Raw genomic sequence first — 17,424 nt, 5'->3', positions numbered from 1 at the left:
CAAAAAAAATCTAAAAAAACCTTTGAAAAAAACCCAAAAAAAAATTTTTACAAAAAATCCGCGTCTCCCCCGCCGGAGACTTTTATTTTTTTTTCCTTCCTCTTGTTTTTTTTTTTTTTTTTCTAAATAACCCGGTGAAGCAGCCGAGACCGACCGACCGACCCGCCCGCCCGCGGCCCCGCAAAGCAGCTCCCCAAGAAGGAACCCTAGAGACCGAGGCCTTCCTGCCCGCCCGGACCCAACACCGCCAGCCTCGCTCCCAGCCGGCAGCCGCCCGCCCGCCCGCCCGCGGCAGCGCATCGACTCGGTTCTACGGCCGTTGAGTAGTTTTTCGATTCCGGTTGAATTTTGTCCCTCTGCGCTTGCCCCCCCCAACTCCCCTCCCCCCCCACGACTCCGGCCCCAGCACTCGCTCTCCTCCTCTTGACGGAAAGGTCGCGGCCTGTGGCCCTGCGGGCAGCCGTGCCGAGATGAACCCCAGCGCCCCCAGCTACCCCATGGCCTCGCTCTACGTGGGGGACCTACACCCCGACGTGACCGAGGCGATGCTCTACGAGAAGTTCAGTCCGGCCGGGCCCATCCTCTCCATCCGGGTCTGCAGGGACATGATCACCCGCCGCTCCTTGGGCTACGCGTATGTGAACTTCCAGCAGCCGGCGGACGGTGAGAGCCAGGCCGGAGGGCGGGCGGCCATGAGGCTCGGGTGGCGACGGGCCTAGCGGGCCGGGGGAGGAGGGAGGAGGACGGGGACGGGAGGGCAAGGCAGCCCCGAGGCGGCCCAGCAGGGTGTCCACCGGCCTGGAGACCCCAGGCCCGATCACCCGGACCTGCGATCTCCAGCCCGCGGGGACCTCGGTGCTAAGCCGGCAGCCCCACGCCCCTCGCACGCCTGGCCACTTCCTCCTTTGCGACCATTTTCTCCTCCTCACTCGCTCTCAAACTTTAGGGTGATGACGCGCCAGGAGGGTGGCTGAGGTTTGCTTTCCATCGCACTCCCGCTAGAAGCTGTGAGATTCGGGGGCTCCCCGAGCCCTCTCCTCGGGTTTAGTGAGGTTGGAGGCGCCCCACCATCGCCGCTGGCTCTGGCGAGCGCTCTGGCCTGGAGAGGAAGTGCAATTCCGTGCTTGAAAAATACCACGTGTTGAACCCTGTAACCTCACAGGCCCAAGGCCTTTTCTGCTAGTGGCCCAATCGCTGGGGGGAGCCCCAAGGCTTAGAATAAAAGTTGATGGGATGGTGCGTGATGGTAGGCCTTAACTTAAGGTGGTGAGACCGTACCTAATAGTGTATCACTGGCTGATGTACGTAGAAAGGCAGATCACACCAATAGGATGTGCTTTGGGGGTTCTCCCCGAGGATGAAATATTTCTCTTGTTAATAGATGAGGAGCAGGGCATGTAGAAGGACCTTCTGAACTGCACTTAGGCATTACTGAATCACGTTAGACCTTAGTTTCATGATAGTGATGACTGATAATGCATGTGTATTCTGAAATACCACTTGTGGTTTTGAGTTTTGTAAAGATATTAACTAATTTTGGTTGTAAATGTTTTTATCTCTATCATTTAAGTAATTTATCTTTTATTTTTACAAGTGGGCCAGAATATCCATGACTTGGAGAATGAGTACAAAATGACATACTGAGTTTATATATTTTAAATGAAGCTAAATAGCTCACACAAAATTAAGAAATGAGATCTGTGGCTTGAAGTTACGAAGGTTTTCATGTCTAGATCAGTTGATCAAGTCAGCTTCACTTGAATACATGGCTAACTTCAGTGTTTGCTTTTCATTTTAAATTTTCTTCAAATAACATAAATCCATAGCAAGTATTGTTAAGTTCATCTTTATTGTAAGAGGAAATGCCTTAAGCATGATACAAACTTGGGTTCTTGGATTATGGCTCAGCTGATAAGTAGGTAAAACTAAGACAGATTTTGGGTAAGCAGGATATTGAGTGACATGAAGCCGGAAGTTGTAAAACTGCACTGCAGGGTTTCTACTCTTAGGTCTGTAAGCAGGCGCTGTATCACTGGATAGTAAATTAGGGAAGGTAACTTTGGAGCAAGTAATTCTAACGTACAGAGTTGGTAGAAGGGAATTTAGGAGACTAAAATGCTCACTTAAAAGTGGTTTTTAAGTTCCAAACAATTTTTTAATTTCTTGAGTTTTGATGACTTGAATTTGGTTGCCGTGGTTACTGTAGTACACTGTACTTAGTAGTAACATAACTGCCCAAGGATATTACTGCATTTGTTTTCAATCTTCCAGTAGCTTTTCTTTTTCCTTTTTTAAATGTATTGATGTAGTGATGGGCTTAGGTTCTGAAAGTGACCAGTGTTCAGATCATTAGGAAGAAATGACTCACTGAAATGAAACTCAAGCAGTCAGTTTTTAAAAACTGGGGAGCTGAGTGGGTGTGGCCAATTGATAATGAGCTAACAGTTGATTAACACTATTCTATAAATGGCAACTTCAACTTATTTATTTTAAAAAAAGAAGTGCCTGAAAACTTAACCTGTTATCAATAAATTGAGTTATATAGGCATGAAGTTTATGGAAGTTATTTCAGGAGTTCCTGAGGACTGTTTTGCCACTCTTTAGAGACTAGTCTTATTTTTATTTAGGTTATATTTTTCCATTTTCATAGTTAACTTTAAGAAGTGGTACAGATCTATGTATTTCAGTCCTTCACAAACACTGGCATCATTCTACCATAGATACTGAAGTTTACTAACAATATCCAAACACAAGCAAATTGTTAGTAGTTCATGAACAAATGCACTAAGATAAAATCAGATTAGTTTTGTGTATCAAAACATTAAAAGTGGGCTGGAGAGATTGCTTAGCAGCTAAAGCGCTTGCCTGCAAAGCCAAAGGACCCAGGTTTGATTACCCAGGACCCATGTAAGCCAGATGCACAAGGTGGTGCATGCTTCTGGAGTGTTTGCAGCAGCTGTAGGCCCTGGTGCTCCCGTTTTCTCTTACTTGCATGTCTCTAACAAATAAAATAAAACAAAAAATTAAAAACATTAAAAGTGAATTCACCTAAATGTATATTCAGTTTTGGAAGGTACTCTGGTTCTATCTAGTCTTTCCTTTTGATGTTCCATCAATGTGGACTAGTCAATAATATGGCCAGCAGTGAAGCTGTAAACGACCAGTCCATGAACTCAGTTGTTTTGTTGTTGTGAATGAGGCAGATTGTAGATGAAGAAATTCGCTTTTACGATTTAGGAGCAATAAGCTGCTGCTTAGTTTAATAAATTTCAGAAATGCATGAATTGTTAACCTGTATATTATTTTTGGATATATGGGAAGCTTGGAGCTTATGATCATTTATTTGTCTTTTTTTTTAAGCACAATACAACTTAAATCTTAGGCTAGTGTATAGCACTTGAAAGGCCCAGTCATCTTAGAAACTTACTCCCCTCTACCGTAAGACCACATAGCAATCACTCTTATCTACTATCATTGATAGCTTTAAGTGACCAGTGTAAGGCTTGGCAAAATAGTCAATAAAAATGTTCTTCCTTGCAGCGGAGCGTGCTTTGGACACCATGAATTTTGATGTTATAAAGGGCAAGCCAGTACGCATCATGTGGTCTCAGCGTGATCCATCGCTTCGCAAAAGTGGAGTAGGCAACATATTCATTAAAAATTTGGACAAATCCATTGATAATAAAGCACTGTATGATACATTTTCTGCTTTTGGTAACATCCTTTCATGTAAGGTAAGAAAAAATGTGACAGGTAAACATGTCACTGTTCAGCTACTTAGAGTTTTTGAAATGACAACTGTGCTATTAATGGTTATCTTTATATATCAGATGTCTAAGATTAGGTGGCTAGTATTGTTTCTGCACACAAGGAAAATCAATAGCAAGTAATTAAAGGTGGGTTTGCATTTTTTTCCTAGGTGGTTTGTGATGAAAATGGCTCCAAGGGCTATGGATTTGTACATTTTGAGACACAGGAAGCAGCTGAAAGAGCTATTGAAAAAATGAATGGGATGCTTCTAAATGATCGCAAAGTGTAAGTGTAACGACTTGATATTTTAAGTCTCTTGAATACAGATGAGTTAATTTTAAAATATTATGTATTTGTGCTTTTAGGTGATAAAATTAGTGTGACCTGTAATCTAATTCATTGGGAGGTAGAGGCAGGAGAACAGGGAGATCAAGGCCAACATGGGCTACATGGAAACTGTTCAATATAATAATTAAAAATAAAAGTAAGGACCAGAGAAAGATTGCAAAAGGGACTATGATAAATATTTTTGCATATATAATAATTGTCAAGGGACTGAAGAGATTGTTCAGTGGTTAAGGCACTTGCCTGCAGAGCCTATGACCTGAGTTTGATTTCCTGGTACCCACATAAAGGCAAGTGTACAAAGTGGTACATTCATCTGGAGTCTGTTTTTAGTAGCTGGAGGCCCTAGGGTGCTCGGTCTCTATCCATGAGTGGCTCCCCAAAATTATTAAAAAATAGAACTAAAACTAAACTAAAATTACTGAACTGTCCCCCCCCCCATTAGTATAGCGTAATAATGGAGTTAGTCTACATTCAAATCTGAAAGAAACGAGACTGGAAACATGGATAAAGGCTTTTTTAAATAAGGGTATTGTTGAACAGGAATCCATGCAACTTTCCTGAGGAATTAGTTTCATTAACACATTCTACATTTGGGGAAATAGGCTAAGATAATTTGGCTTTACCTACTATTAAGACAGATGAGATGATGTACTCACCCAGAGGTCTGGTTTTTGCGAGAGCTGTGCTGCTAGATAGTTTATTGATGAGACTACAAATGAAGTAGAGTTAGGTAAAGGAGTCTTTTGGATGTTCCACGTAGGGCTTTGCTGTAGCCTTACCTGACTTGAAATTCACCGTGTTGTAGTCTTGTGGCCTCAACTCACAGATCTCCAACCTCTGCCTCCCGAGGGCTGAGATTAAAGGTGTGTGCTGCCATGCCTGGTTGGGATTTTTTTTTTTTTTTAAGAGAGAGAATGGGCATACTGGGACCTCTCTATACACTGCAAGTAAACTCCAGACACATGTGCCTCCTTGTGCACCTAGCTTATGTGGGACCTGGAGAATGGAACCTGGGTCCTTAGGCTTCACAGGCAAGTGCCTTAACAGCTGAGCCATCTCTCCAGCCCAAGATAGGGATATTTTGCTTTGCTTTGTTTTGTTCTGTTTTTTGAGGTAGGGTTTCACTGTAGCTCTCAGGCTGACCTGGAATTCACTGTGTGTGTAGTCTCAAGGTAACCTCACACTCAAGGTGATCCTACTGCCTCCTGAGTGCTGGGATTAAAGGCATGTGCCACCACACCTGGCCTAAGATCAGGGTTTTTTATTATTATCTTGGTTTATTTTTATTTACTTGAGAGTGTCAGAGAAAGAGGCAGAGAGAGAGAGGATGGGCACTCCAGGGCCCTCCAGTCACTGCAAACAAACTCCAGATGCATGTGCCACCTTTTGCATCTGGTTTATGTGGGTCCTAGGGAATCAAGGAAGGTGTCCGTAGGCTTCACAGGCAAGTGCTTAACCACTAAGCCATTCTCCAGCCCAAGATGGGGAATTTTTAATGGCACTGGTTAAACCAAGCTACAGGACTAATTTGTATTGTAGTATGTAGAAATAAAAATTTTGTTAATTTGTCCAAGAAATGACAGGTGGGTTTATCTGGGCAATGCACTGAGAAATTTTGGTGCAGTGATAGCATGCAAGTTGGACTTTTTTATTGTAAGGAAATCTGCATCACTATGGTATTAGAAATCACTTCCTGTGATATGTCAGTTTCTGAGTTAAAAGGCCTTGTAAAGTGAAATATCTGAGAAAATCAGTTATTTGGTGGTAGTGAAAGTTGTTTACAGAGACTACTTCAAAAAAACAGTCTTGCCTGGTTTGGTTGACACATGGCTGTAATCTTGAAGTCCTTGAGAAACTGAGGCAGTAGGATCATGAGTTTGAGACCAGCCTGAGCTACATGGCATGGCCATGTTTCAAAAAGAAAAATCAGTTTTATATTGAGGAAAATACTGAGTCCAGAATGGATGTAATGTAGCAAGACTTGGTTAGTTTATGCTGCTTTGAGTATATAGTGATACACTATCCTGAATATATACATGTACATAGACATCTATGTGTGTGTGGTGTGTGTGTCTCATCTGTCTTAATAGTAGGTAAAAATATACACACACACACATATATAATATTTTCTGGTTTTAAAAGCTATTTATTTGAGGAAAAAAATGGGGAGAGAATGGGCATGCTAAGTTCTCCAGCCACTGCAAACAAACTCCAGATGTATGTGCCACCTTATACATCTGGCTTACGTGGGTCCTGGGGAATTGAAGCTGGGTCCTTTGACATTGCAGGCAAGCGCCTTAACCACTAAGCTCTCTCTGCGGCCCCTTTGAACTATGATTTCTGGAACTATCCTAATGAGAACAATTAGGTGTCAGCATTGTAAGGCAGAAAGCTGTGTCTACAATGAGAAATAATTCTCCCATTGAGAACATTTACAAAGTTAATAGCGTGGAGAAACCTTACCGAGTTTGTGAGAAGGATAAACACAGCTATAGTTTTCTCCATTACTGAATATTGTTGGCCAAGAACAAAGAGCTTAAAGTTAGCCTGGATTTCAGTGGTAGTTATGGAAGTTGGGTGGTTTCCTTTTGCTTTGCTATTTGTTGCAGTTATACTATGTGCTGTTGTATTAGGGGAAAGTTAAGTTTTTTGAAGTTGTGGTGTTCTTACAGTCAGGTACCAGAGTGCAGGATTAGGAAATTTAAATTTCTCTAAGAAGACAAAGTACAACATACAAATAATGATTTATTGGCACAGTTCTAATATAATCAGGCCTATTGATAGGACTGATTTCATTCACCTTAGTTGGGTAGAAGTATGGATTGAGAGAAACATTCTTTTGTAGCTAAAGAGGTTTATTTCTTTAATTTCATATTCAACTAAAGGTCTTTTGGGAATATGTTTTAAAATATAACAGGAATTAACCACCAGCTTAATTTGAAATTAAAGTAGAACCCAATATTACAGGTTTGTTGGGCGATTTAAGTCTCGTAAAGAACGAGAAGCAGAACTTGGAGCTAGAGCAAAAGAGTTCACTAATGTTTACATCAAGAATTTTGGAGAGGACATGGATGATGAGCGCCTTAAGGATCTCTTTGGCAAGTTTGGTAATGTGTCTGAATTAATTTTTTTATACTCAATTCTGCTCAAAGTTTACTTTTCCCCTAAAACTATAGAGAAACATTTAAAATACTTAGTTATTTGAATTAAGCTGCAGCCTAAAAGGTTAAAAAGCATTGGATTGGCACACTAAAGTATGGCTGAGTGACAGATTTTAAAGGGTTTTGTTAGAGTAAGATGCTGGGCACTTAACAAAGATGCTGTCTCAAGAAGTGTGTCTCTAGTTACAGAGCAGTAAAGCTGGTCAACTTTAGGCTAGTGGTCAGTGTCCGTACCGTTGTTTGAACAGTGATTTTCAAGGATGAAGCAGAAAATCCAGATTTCCTGAGTCTCAATCCATGGGATCTTTCCATTTTCAACCAGGTGTGGTGGGATACACTTGTAATCTCAGCACTTGCAAAGTATATAAAGGATGAAGGCTTCAAGGCCATGACCATAATGAGTTTGAGACTAACAGGGTAATATGAGATCCAGTTTATAAGTACTATTGAAGGCCAAAATAGCCTTACTTTCGGTAGTAGAGAATAAGATAAGGAAATGAATTTGGTATATACATACAGGTGATTGTGTGTGTGTGTGTGTGTGTGTGTGTGTGTGTGTGTGTGTGTGTGTCTTTGCTTTCCGCATTTGGTTTTTCAAGGGAGGGTCTCACTCTGGCCCAGGCTGACCTGGAATTCACTATGGAGTCTCAGGGTGGCCTTGAAGAGTAAAACTAACATTTCAGTTTTTGGCAGGACATTTTTGCACAAATGTCAGTCATGTAATATAGGAAGATAAAAGTGGTCATGTTTTGCATCTTTAAAAAAAAGATTTAAAATGTTCAATTATTTGGGAGAAAGAGGCAGATAGAATGAGCATTGTCAGGTCCTCTTGCCACTAGCTATTACCTGGGTACTGGGGAATCGAACCTGGGTCCTTTGGCTTTGCCAGCAAGCACCTTAACTGCTAAGCCATTGTCCCAGCTCTTGAAAAAAGATGCTTTTATAATATTTTATTTTATTCATTTGATAGAGAGGGAGAGAGAATGGGCACACCAGGGCCTCCAGCCACTGCAAGTGAACTCCAGACATGTGCGCCCCCTTGTGCATCTGGCTTAGGTTGGGGAATCGAACCTGGGTCCTTTGGCTTTGCAGGCAAATGCCTTAACCGCTAAGCCATCCCTCCAGCCAAAAAAGATTTTTTTATAAAGTAGAAGCTATTCTTAGAAATAAAATTTTTGGGTTAACCACTTGTCCCAAATTCCATGGGAGTTGAGAACCTCCAATATGTTACTGTCAGAGTACATGGGCCCATCTGCCTTCCGGCTTCTCTATAGTCAAATCTTTTTTAGGTAAGGTCTTTCTAGCCCAAGGTGACCTCAGACTCAGAGCCATCTTCCTCCTACCTCTGCCTCCTGAGTGCTGGGATTAAAGACCATCACACCTGGCTCACATGTGATTTTTAAAGTTTTTTAAAAAAATTCAAACTCTCCTTACCCACCTACCTGAGATAGCCAGCCACCTATTTCCATTAGGTAGGCTTTCACTTGGTAGACATAACCTCTTCAGTTTTCTTTCTGGATTTGTTGTTGTTTTTTTGTTTTTAAGATAGCGTATTAGCTTCAGAGAAGGGAAGAGAAGAAAGTGCAGAGAGCTCTTGCCATGTGAAGGGCAGAGGGTGTGGAGGTCTCATGTGGGAGTAGGTGAGGGAAGGTTTATCAGAACCTGGAGGTTCAGGAAAGATGAACAGCCATCAAAACAGAGCTTTTTTGTTTTGTTTTTTTAAGGTAAGGTCTCACTTTAGCCCAGGTTGTGCTCAAACTCAGTGATTCTACTACCTCTGCCTCCCGATTAAAAGTGTGGGCCACCTTCCTGGCATCTTTCTTTCTTTCTTTTTTTTTTTTTTTTTTGATGGTAGGTGTCTTACTCTAACCCAGGCCTTGAACCCATGGTGATCTGAGTGCTGAGATTAAAGGTGGGTGCCACTATGCCTGGCCCTAGTTCAGTTATTTCTTGAAAGAGGACCTAGCTCATATTCTTTGCACTCCAGAAAAGCAGATGGACCAAGGAAGGCTTTTTAGGTGTCATTTCTTAATTCTGAGATGGGAGAAACAAATTACTGGCTTTAGAAGGCAACTGCTTTAAGGCTTAAGAATAGTAAAACTTGTATAGTTGTGTAAACAGACCTCAGAATGAAAGGTAGAATCTTTAGGGTGTGTGTGGTATAATTAGAAGGGTCTTTGAGAGACTAGTAAGTGCCTCATCGCTCTGCTTTGTTTTCATAAATTAAGATGTGAAATACATATTTTGAATTTTTTCAAAAATTTTTAGGACCTGCCTTAAGTGTGAAAGTAATGACTGATGAGAGTGGAAAATCCAAAGGATTTGGATTTGTAAGCTTTGAACGGCATGAAGATGCTCAGAAAGTAAGTTTTTATTCCATGATAAGAGGGTAAACTGTTGTTGAAGTTTGTATGCCAGCATTACCAGTGGCTTTATTTTTTATTTTTTATTTTTTGGTTTTCTGAGGTAGGATCTCAGTAGCTCAGGCTGACCTGGAATTTACTATGTAGTCTCAGGGTGACCTCGAACTCACAGTGATCCTCCTACCTCTGTCTCCCGAGTGCTGGGATTAAAGGTGAGCACTACCATGCCCAGCTTTTTACATGTATTTTTTTAAGTTACTTTTTATGCATTAGTTTAAAAGTTTAAGTTGGTACCCCCATATTGACTCCCAAACTGGAGATTGAACAAACCTTTCTTTTTCGTGAAATGAACTTCAATATTGAGAGTTACTGATGAAATGAACTTTAGTATTATGAGTTACTGATTGAATTTTTGATGATTTCTATAAGGCTGTGGATGAAATGAATGGAAAGGAGCTCAATGGAAAACAAATATATGTTGGTCGAGCTCAGAAAAAAGTGGAACGGCAGACGGAACTTAAGCGCAAATTTGAACAAATGAAGCAAGATAGGATCACCAGATACCAGGTTGATTTTTTTTTCATTGAACAAGCAATGGGACAGGGACAAGAACCGTATGTGTACATGCATTTCAGTTACTGCTAGGTAACTGAGAATGGGGGGGAGAGAAGAAAGGTGGGCTCAAGTAACAGGTGTGCTTGGATACCACTATGGTTCTCTTCCGCTTTCTATAGTTTTCTTTTCTTTCTAGGGTGTTAACCTTTATGTGAAAAATCTTGATGATGGTATTGATGATGAACGTCTCCGGAAAGAGTTTTCTCCATTTGGTACAATCACTAGTGCAAAGGTAAAGTATGTTACATGTTTTAGAGCTTTGGGCTTGCATGTAGAGTGTTTATTTTGTAAAATAGTCAAATTGCTATCCAGAAAAATTTTTATGTGAATATTGTAGCCTAATTGTTAATTTTTGCAAATATTAAGTTCTGGCATTTCTAAGGACGGTTACATTTGGTAACCATAGTAGTCAATAGTACTGTTGCATAGAAACTAGTTATTTTGCCACGTATTGGGGTGTTAGGATTGCTCCTGTAGCTCTAGTCGCTGGTAACACTTAATTTGGGGTAGTAAAAGTCCTTTTACTTGAAATGAGACTAAACAATAGAATTGGAGTCCAGATAAACTCTAGGTGTTTTTTTCTAGTGTCTGTAGTCTGAGAATCCCTTTAATGCCAAGTTTTGGGAATTTGTAGTTATCCTCATGGGTAGGGGACATATGCACAGGAGAATTTCAACTTTTGAACTGTGAAATAACCCAGTGGGTTTCTTTTTCCTGACTCTTGATCATAGCTTTTTGGTATTTCAAGTTAGACCCTCTCTCTAGCTCAGACTGACCAAGAATGACTGTTGTAGTCTTGGGGTGGCCTTGAACTCGCAGCAATCTCCCCTACCTCTGCCTCTTGAGTGCTGAGATTAAGGCCTTGCACCACCCACCATATGGCAGTCAAGGGATTTTCTGTTACTGATAACTATTTAGGGTGTCCTAAAAGGAAGTGGCATATGATAGAATATTTGAGTGCCTTTCTCAGTATGACTTCTGATACTTTTTTGAATTGAATATTGTGTATGACTTTGCTTTTTTGCAGCATGTGTGTTTTTTAAAGAAAATTAAGATTATTTAGGGTTCATTATAGCAATCACTTTCCAGGAAGGTGAAATGGTTGGCAAGAATTTATACTGGAGGAGGTCATTTGTGTAAATACTTAGAAAAATTTATCAAGACAAAAGGATAAGTAAAATGTAAAAGGTGACAGCTTCTTTATTTTCAGCCCATAAAAAGCTGGGTGCAATTAGGGTATTTCATACTATATTGGAATTCATGGTTCGTGGTAATGAGGCTTCCAAGTTGACAGTTAAATACCCCCTAAGACTCTGGACAAATTTCCCCTGTTCTTAACAGATGTGTTAAAAAAAGAAAACTGGTATCTTGTCCAGTGATGTGCTCTTATGTGTTTTTACTTTTTTGTATTTCTTTGTTAGGTTAACTTGATTTAAAGAGCATTTTATATCTGACCTGTGAAGTATTTTGCAAATATTTTAAGGTTAATATTAGGAATCTAATACTGAAATAGATAAGTTTTAGTTGTTTGACTGACTTTAATTGTGTTAGTGCTGGTTTTGTGCCTCATTCTAACATTACATTTTTATTCCTTTTATAGGTTATGATGGAGGGTGGTCGCAGCAAAGGATTTGGTTTTGTATGTTTCTCCTCCCCAGAAGAAGCCACTAAAGCAGTTACAGAAATGAATGGTAGAATTGTGGCTACCAAGCCACTGTATGTAGCTTTAGCTCAGCGCAAAGAAGAGCGCCAGGCTCACCTCACTAACCAGTATATGCAGAGAATGGCAAGTGTACGAGCTGTGCCCAACCCCGTAATCAACCCCTACCAGCCAGCACCTCCTTCAGGTTACTTCATGGCAGCTATCCCACAGGTAGATACTTGGTTATTGTAATGTGTTTTGTGCTATCAAGCCTAAAGTGTAAATTAAGATAGACTTGAAATAATGCTGGGTGTAACTTTGGTAATTTTGAAATCATAATTGTGCACGAGTTGATAGTGTTCGTTTGCTTCTGTTCCACAGACTCAGAACCGTGCTGCATACTATCCTCCTAGCCAAATTGCTCAACTAAGACCAAGTCCTCGCTGGACTGCTCAGGGTGCCAGACCTCATCGTAAGCCTTTAAAATGTTAAAATTGGTAATTGGGTCTTTGTTCAACCTGTGCCAAGGGCCATGAGTTCAGCCTCCGGTACCACCAAAAAAGAAAAGATGGGGACATGGATTAAAAGTATGTGAGGCAAATTAGCTATTCTATTTAAGTGATTAAATTCATAATTTGTGCTTGTGGGTGTTCATTTTTACATGTTTTTGAGATAGGGACTTGATACGTATCTTGGGCTGACCTTGAATTCTTTCTAAAGAAATATATCTGAGACAGATGGGCATGTCAGGGCCTCCAGCTACTGCAAATGAACTCCAGACATGTGTACCACCTTGTGCATCTGGCTTTTGTGGGTCCTTGGGAATCAAACCTAGGTCCTTTGGCTTGCAGGCAAGCACCTTAACCAGTAAGCAGCCCTGACCTTGAACTCTTCTGGTCCTCCTGTCTAACTCCTGAGGGCTAGGATTGCAGGTGTATGCCATCACCCATCACTGACCCCCACTAAAGCATCAGAATGCATGTTTCATCAATGTTGTCTTTACAAGTTAGTGTCTATATTGATAGGATTTCTCTCTATGAAAAATAGGGGATTGGATCCAGTTCTTCATATTTGCTCAGGCAGCTGTAGTTTTCAAGACACTTTGTTTCATGTTTCATCTTGTTCATGAGCATCAGGGCTGTAGCAGTTTAAGCTTTGCTTCATGGAAGGGAGAGCAGGATTTGTAAGAGCATTTGGGATTTTTATCATGATGCATGTTTCAGATGTTTAGTAACTACTTAGCCATTGTAAGGTTTAATATCTTTATTGACACTTAGACCTGTTGGTCTTGAGAATACATTTAAGCTGGGCATGGTGGCACATGCCTTTAATTCCAGCACTCCGAGGATCACTGTGAGTTCAAGGTCACCCTGGGCTATAGAGTATGAGACTACCCCAGAAAACCTAATTAATTAATAAAAATAATTTTTTAAAGAAAGGTTTAAAAGCTCAGGTGGTTTTTTTAGGCAGGGTGTGTTTTCTAGTCCAGGCTGACCTGGAATTCATTCATTCCATAGTCCTGGCTGAAATTTGGTATTTGGTCAATTCTAGCCTTTTCTACAAATGTCAGCTCAAGAAAAGTGGTACATGTTTTCACTCGACAAGGTTTCCCAGTTAATGTGTGATCTCTTTATATGTAGCATTCCAAAATATGCCCGGTGCTATCCGCCCAGCTGCTCCTAGACCACCATTTAGTACTATGAGACCAGCTTCCTCACAGGTTCCACGAGTCATGTCAACACAGCGTGTTGGTGAGTTAACCCTTCTTAAAATTGTTCTCCACTACTAAATAAATAGCACACTAAAAAACATGAAAATCATGTTTATTTTTTAGCTAACACATCAACACAGACAATGGGTCCACGTCCTGCAGCAGCTGCTGCTGCAGCCACTCCTGCTGTCCGCACCGTTCCCCAGTATAAATATGCTGCGGGAGTCCGCAATCCCCAACAGCATCTTAATGCACAGCCACAAGTTACCATGCAACAGGTGTGGGTTTAATTATTTCTTTGTAAAAGTCATAGAGAGTAGTTGAAACAAAGGTGTGGAGGCAGCTATGTGCTCTGTGAGAGCTCAAGCTGTCTGGAACATCTTGCTCTAGTTGATGACTGTGTACAGAGAGAGGTGTCGTATTGCGTTAAGAAATTAGGCAAGTAACAGCATCCCCATCCTGAATTACTTGTATGGTATGAGATGTGCTCAACACAGATAGAAGGGAGCAAGTAAAGTTCAGTGAGACTGAGATTAGGTTTAAGCCTGGGACCAGAACCGTTTTAACTCAAAAGAGTACTTTCTGTAGTATAAAAATGAAATTAGATCAAAGGTGATTATATGTATTTGGCCATACTGGTATAAGTCCTTAGCCTTTTTCTCAGCTTCTAATCATGTTTAGATGGTAATCTTTGTCACTTCAGTGGTTGGCCATTAATGATTGGCTTATTTACATGATTTGTTACTTCTATACATGAGCTTTTATCTTTTCTATTTAGCCTGCTGTCCATGTACAAGGTCAGGAACCTTTAACTGCTTCCATGTTGGCCTCTGCCCCTCCTCAAGAGCAAAAGCAGATGTTGGGTAAGTACTTTTGGCTTACTTTGTCAGTTGGAAGCTAGAAAGTAACAAAGGTCACTTAACATACTTTATACCAAGAAGTGGTGACTTCGGGCTGTGCCATGAACTAACTCAAACCAGAAAGCTAGTGAAAAAAATGTTGTGATGTATAAGGTACTGGACCTCCCTTGTCATGGACCATACTCCTTCTTTGGAACTAGGAATTTGACCAAAATAGACACCTTTTTTATTTCTTTTGGTTTTTCGAGGTAGGGTTTCACTGTAGCCCATGCGGATCTGGAATTCTCTGTGTAGTCTCAGGGTGGCCTTGAACTCATGATGATCCTACTACCTCTGCCTCCCCAAGGGCTGGGATTAAAGGAGTGCACTACCACGCCCAGCTAACAGATAACCTTTTGACTGGGTCTGAGCTGCAGGTTAAGCAACATGATGAACCGATAGTGCCAAGTATTGATTACCTCCTGACAGATCTGACTTTAAAAAATTGTATTTATTTATTTGAGAGAGAAAGAGGCAGAGGGGGAGAGAGAATGGATGTGTCAGAGCATACAGCCACTGTAAACGAACTCCACAGGCACATGTGCCACCTTGTGTGTCTGGCTTAACGTGGGTTCTGGGAAAATGAACCTGGGTCCCCTGGCTTTTGCAGGCCTTAGTAAGCCATCTCTCCAGCCCCAGATCTTACTCTTAACCATGAGGAAGGACAGTGATGGGCTATGGGTTAGTAAACACATTCTACATCAAGCCATTTGTATTTATTGATTGTTTTTGTTCCTAGGTGAACGGCTGTTTCCTCTTATTCAAGCCATGCACCCCACTCTTGCTGGCAAAATCACTGGCATGTTGTTGGAGATTGATAACTCAGAACTACTTCATATGCTTGAGTCTCCAGAGTCTCTACGCTCTAAGGTAGTTGATCATTTGTCTAGTTGCCTCTTAGCCTGTGCTTTCTGGGCTTTTTGGAGGAGCATCATTCTATAGGACATTTATATCATTTTGTACAAGCCTTACACAATCCCAAGAACCTTAATAGGTTTTTATTTCAAAATTACCTGTGATGCTTGTTTTCCCCATGTTACTGATAGTAATCTGGAGCATAGTAGATTGAATACTGTGCTTAATGCCCAGACGGTAGGTGGCAGAATTGATTCATATCCAGTTAGGGTAATTCCAGCATCCACAGTAACTGCTGCTGCTCAATAGCTCAATCCACTTTCATCTGAGGATATAATTGTTGGCAAGGGGATTGGAAACATGAGGTAAGTCACTCCTTTCCTGAGCCAGCTGCTTGTTTTACCCTTTAGGTTGATGAAGCTGTAGCTGTACTACAAGCCCACCAAGCTAAAGAGGCTGCCCAGAAAGCAGTGAACAGTGCCACTGGTGTTCCAACTGTTTAGAGTGAGTGCTCCCTCTGGTTCCTTGTTTTCAACCACTGCCTCCATCGTCTGTAGCAGCTTGCTGAGCACACGTTGCACTTTTTTTAGACAGCATAGCATGGGGGCTTAATGGAGGTAGAGATAATAAGGGAGCAAAAGGAAATATCACCTGTCACTCTGGTGATGACTAGCATTTTTAAATCTACACTTCCACACAGATTTTGTGCAGTTTTTACTGAAGGAGCCTATAACAGGAATTGGCTTTCATAGTGACCAAGTGGGTGGCTCCAGTAGTTGTCCTTGGGCCTCTAGGCCACATTGCCTTTATTACCCCCAGGAAACAGGATAGTATGGGTGCACAGCTAATGTTTGGCAAATCCTCTGTACATGACTAGGACAGAATAGTGTTTTTACTTATTTTAGTGGGTTTTATGGGCCATATTGTGTTGGTGGAATTGCTCAGTTGTGATATTACAATGGAGAGTAAGTATATAAAGGAGTGAAGGTATGGCTGTGTTCCAATAAAAACCTATGGAAATAGGCAGCAGAACCAAGTTAGTGAACTCAGGAACTTTAGTTGACATGAGCCAATATTGGTCCTAATATATATGTATTTTTAACATTTACAGATTGATCAGGGACCACGAAAAGAAACTCGTGCTTCACCGAAGAAAAAATATCTAAACATCGAAAAATTTAAATACTATGAAAAAAAACATTGCAAAATATAAAATAAATAAAAAAAGGAAAGGAAACTTTGAACCTTATGTACCGAGCAAATGCCAGGTCTAGCAAATAATGCTAGACCTAGATTACTTGATTTAAAAACAACAAAAACACAAAAAAATAGTAAAATATAAAAACAAATTAATGTTTTATAGACCCTGGGAAAAAGAATTTTCAGCAAAGTACAAAAATTTAAAGCATTCCTTTCTTTAATTTTGTAATTCTTTACTGTGGAATAGCTCAGAATGTCAGTTCTGTTTTAAGTAGCAGAATTGGTAACTGAGCAAGGAAACATAATTTGGATTATAAAATTCTTGCTTTAATAAAAATTCCTTAAACAGTGAATGTTTATGCTTTTTATTTTGACATCTGTAACTGGCAGTGTGTAACAGGAAATATCTTAATAGTGCAGAACTGCATGTGGCTCAAATGAATTACATAAGTGATTTGTTTTGAGGCAGGGTCTTGTGTATTCCTAGTTTAAAAGTTCTTAGGCTCAAGCCGGGCATTGGTGGCACATGCCTTTAATCCCAGCACTCCAGAGGCAGAGATAGGATCGCTGTAAGTTCAAGGCCACCCTGAGACTACATAGTTAATTCTAGGTCAGCTTGGGCCAGAGTGAGACCCTATCTCGAAAACCCCCCCAAAAAAGGTTCTTACTTAGGCTTCTAATGTTTTGTGTACAAAACTGATTGCAGTTAATAGTTAGTAAGGATTTTGTGCTAAATCACTAATTTAAAACTCTTACTAACATGAGAATGTAGCTATCTAATGTATTGAAGAGGTGAGGTAGTAGACAAAGGCTTTACACTCTCTACCACTGTGCTGCACTTCTAGCTCCTTCCCTTCGTTTTTGAAAGGTCACTAAAAGT

The 17,424-nt window shown here is 40.8% G+C and overlaps 1 protein-coding gene across 1 annotated transcript; it reads left to right on the top strand.

Annotated features, from left to right (window-relative positions):
* Window positions 1–340: 340 nt before the first annotated feature.
* Window positions 341–16,897, top strand: Pabpc1 (poly(A) binding protein cytoplasmic 1). The gene is made up of 15 exons (XM_004663041.3): window positions 341–663; window positions 3,541–3,734; window positions 3,920–4,035; window positions 7,066–7,205; window positions 9,528–9,622; window positions 10,052–10,189; window positions 10,374–10,469; window positions 11,838–12,110; window positions 12,261–12,351; window positions 13,520–13,630; window positions 13,714–13,868; window positions 14,369–14,453; window positions 15,229–15,359; window positions 15,755–15,848; window positions 16,456–16,897. Exons 1-14 carry the CDS (start codon window positions 471–473, stop codon window positions 15,845–15,847), a joined length of 1,911 nt encoding a protein of 636 aa, XP_004663098.1. The 5' UTR covers window positions 341–470; the 3' UTR covers window position 15,848; window positions 16,456–16,897.
* Window positions 16,898–17,424: the final 527 nt, after the last annotated feature.

Source organism: Jaculus jaculus, chromosome 2 (assembly GCF_020740685.1).
Source record: "Jaculus jaculus isolate mJacJac1 chromosome 2, mJacJac1.mat.Y.cur, whole genome shotgun sequence".
Classification (NCBI taxonomy): Eukaryota; Metazoa; Chordata; class Mammalia; order Rodentia; family Dipodidae; genus Jaculus; species Jaculus jaculus.
The sequence above is the reverse complement of the archived record's forward strand: the minus strand, read 5'-3'. Positions and strand labels throughout refer to the sequence as shown.

What these genes read in the sequence shown, in the direction of transcription:
- Pabpc1 (XM_004663041.3), top strand. Translation starts at nt 471, where the DNA reads ATGAACCCCAGCGCCCCCAGCTACCCCATGGCCTCGCTCTACGTGGGG. An exon ending in GTAACATCCTTTCATGTAAG is followed by an intron (nt 3,735 to 3,919) that starts GTAAGAAAAAAT and finishes TTTTTTTCCTAG; the next exon opens with GTGGTTTGTGATGAAAATGG. An exon ending in GGCATGAAGATGCTCAGAAA is followed by an intron (nt 9,623 to 10,051) that starts GTAAGTTTTTAT and finishes GATTTCTATAAG; the next exon opens with GCTGTGGATGAAATGAATGG.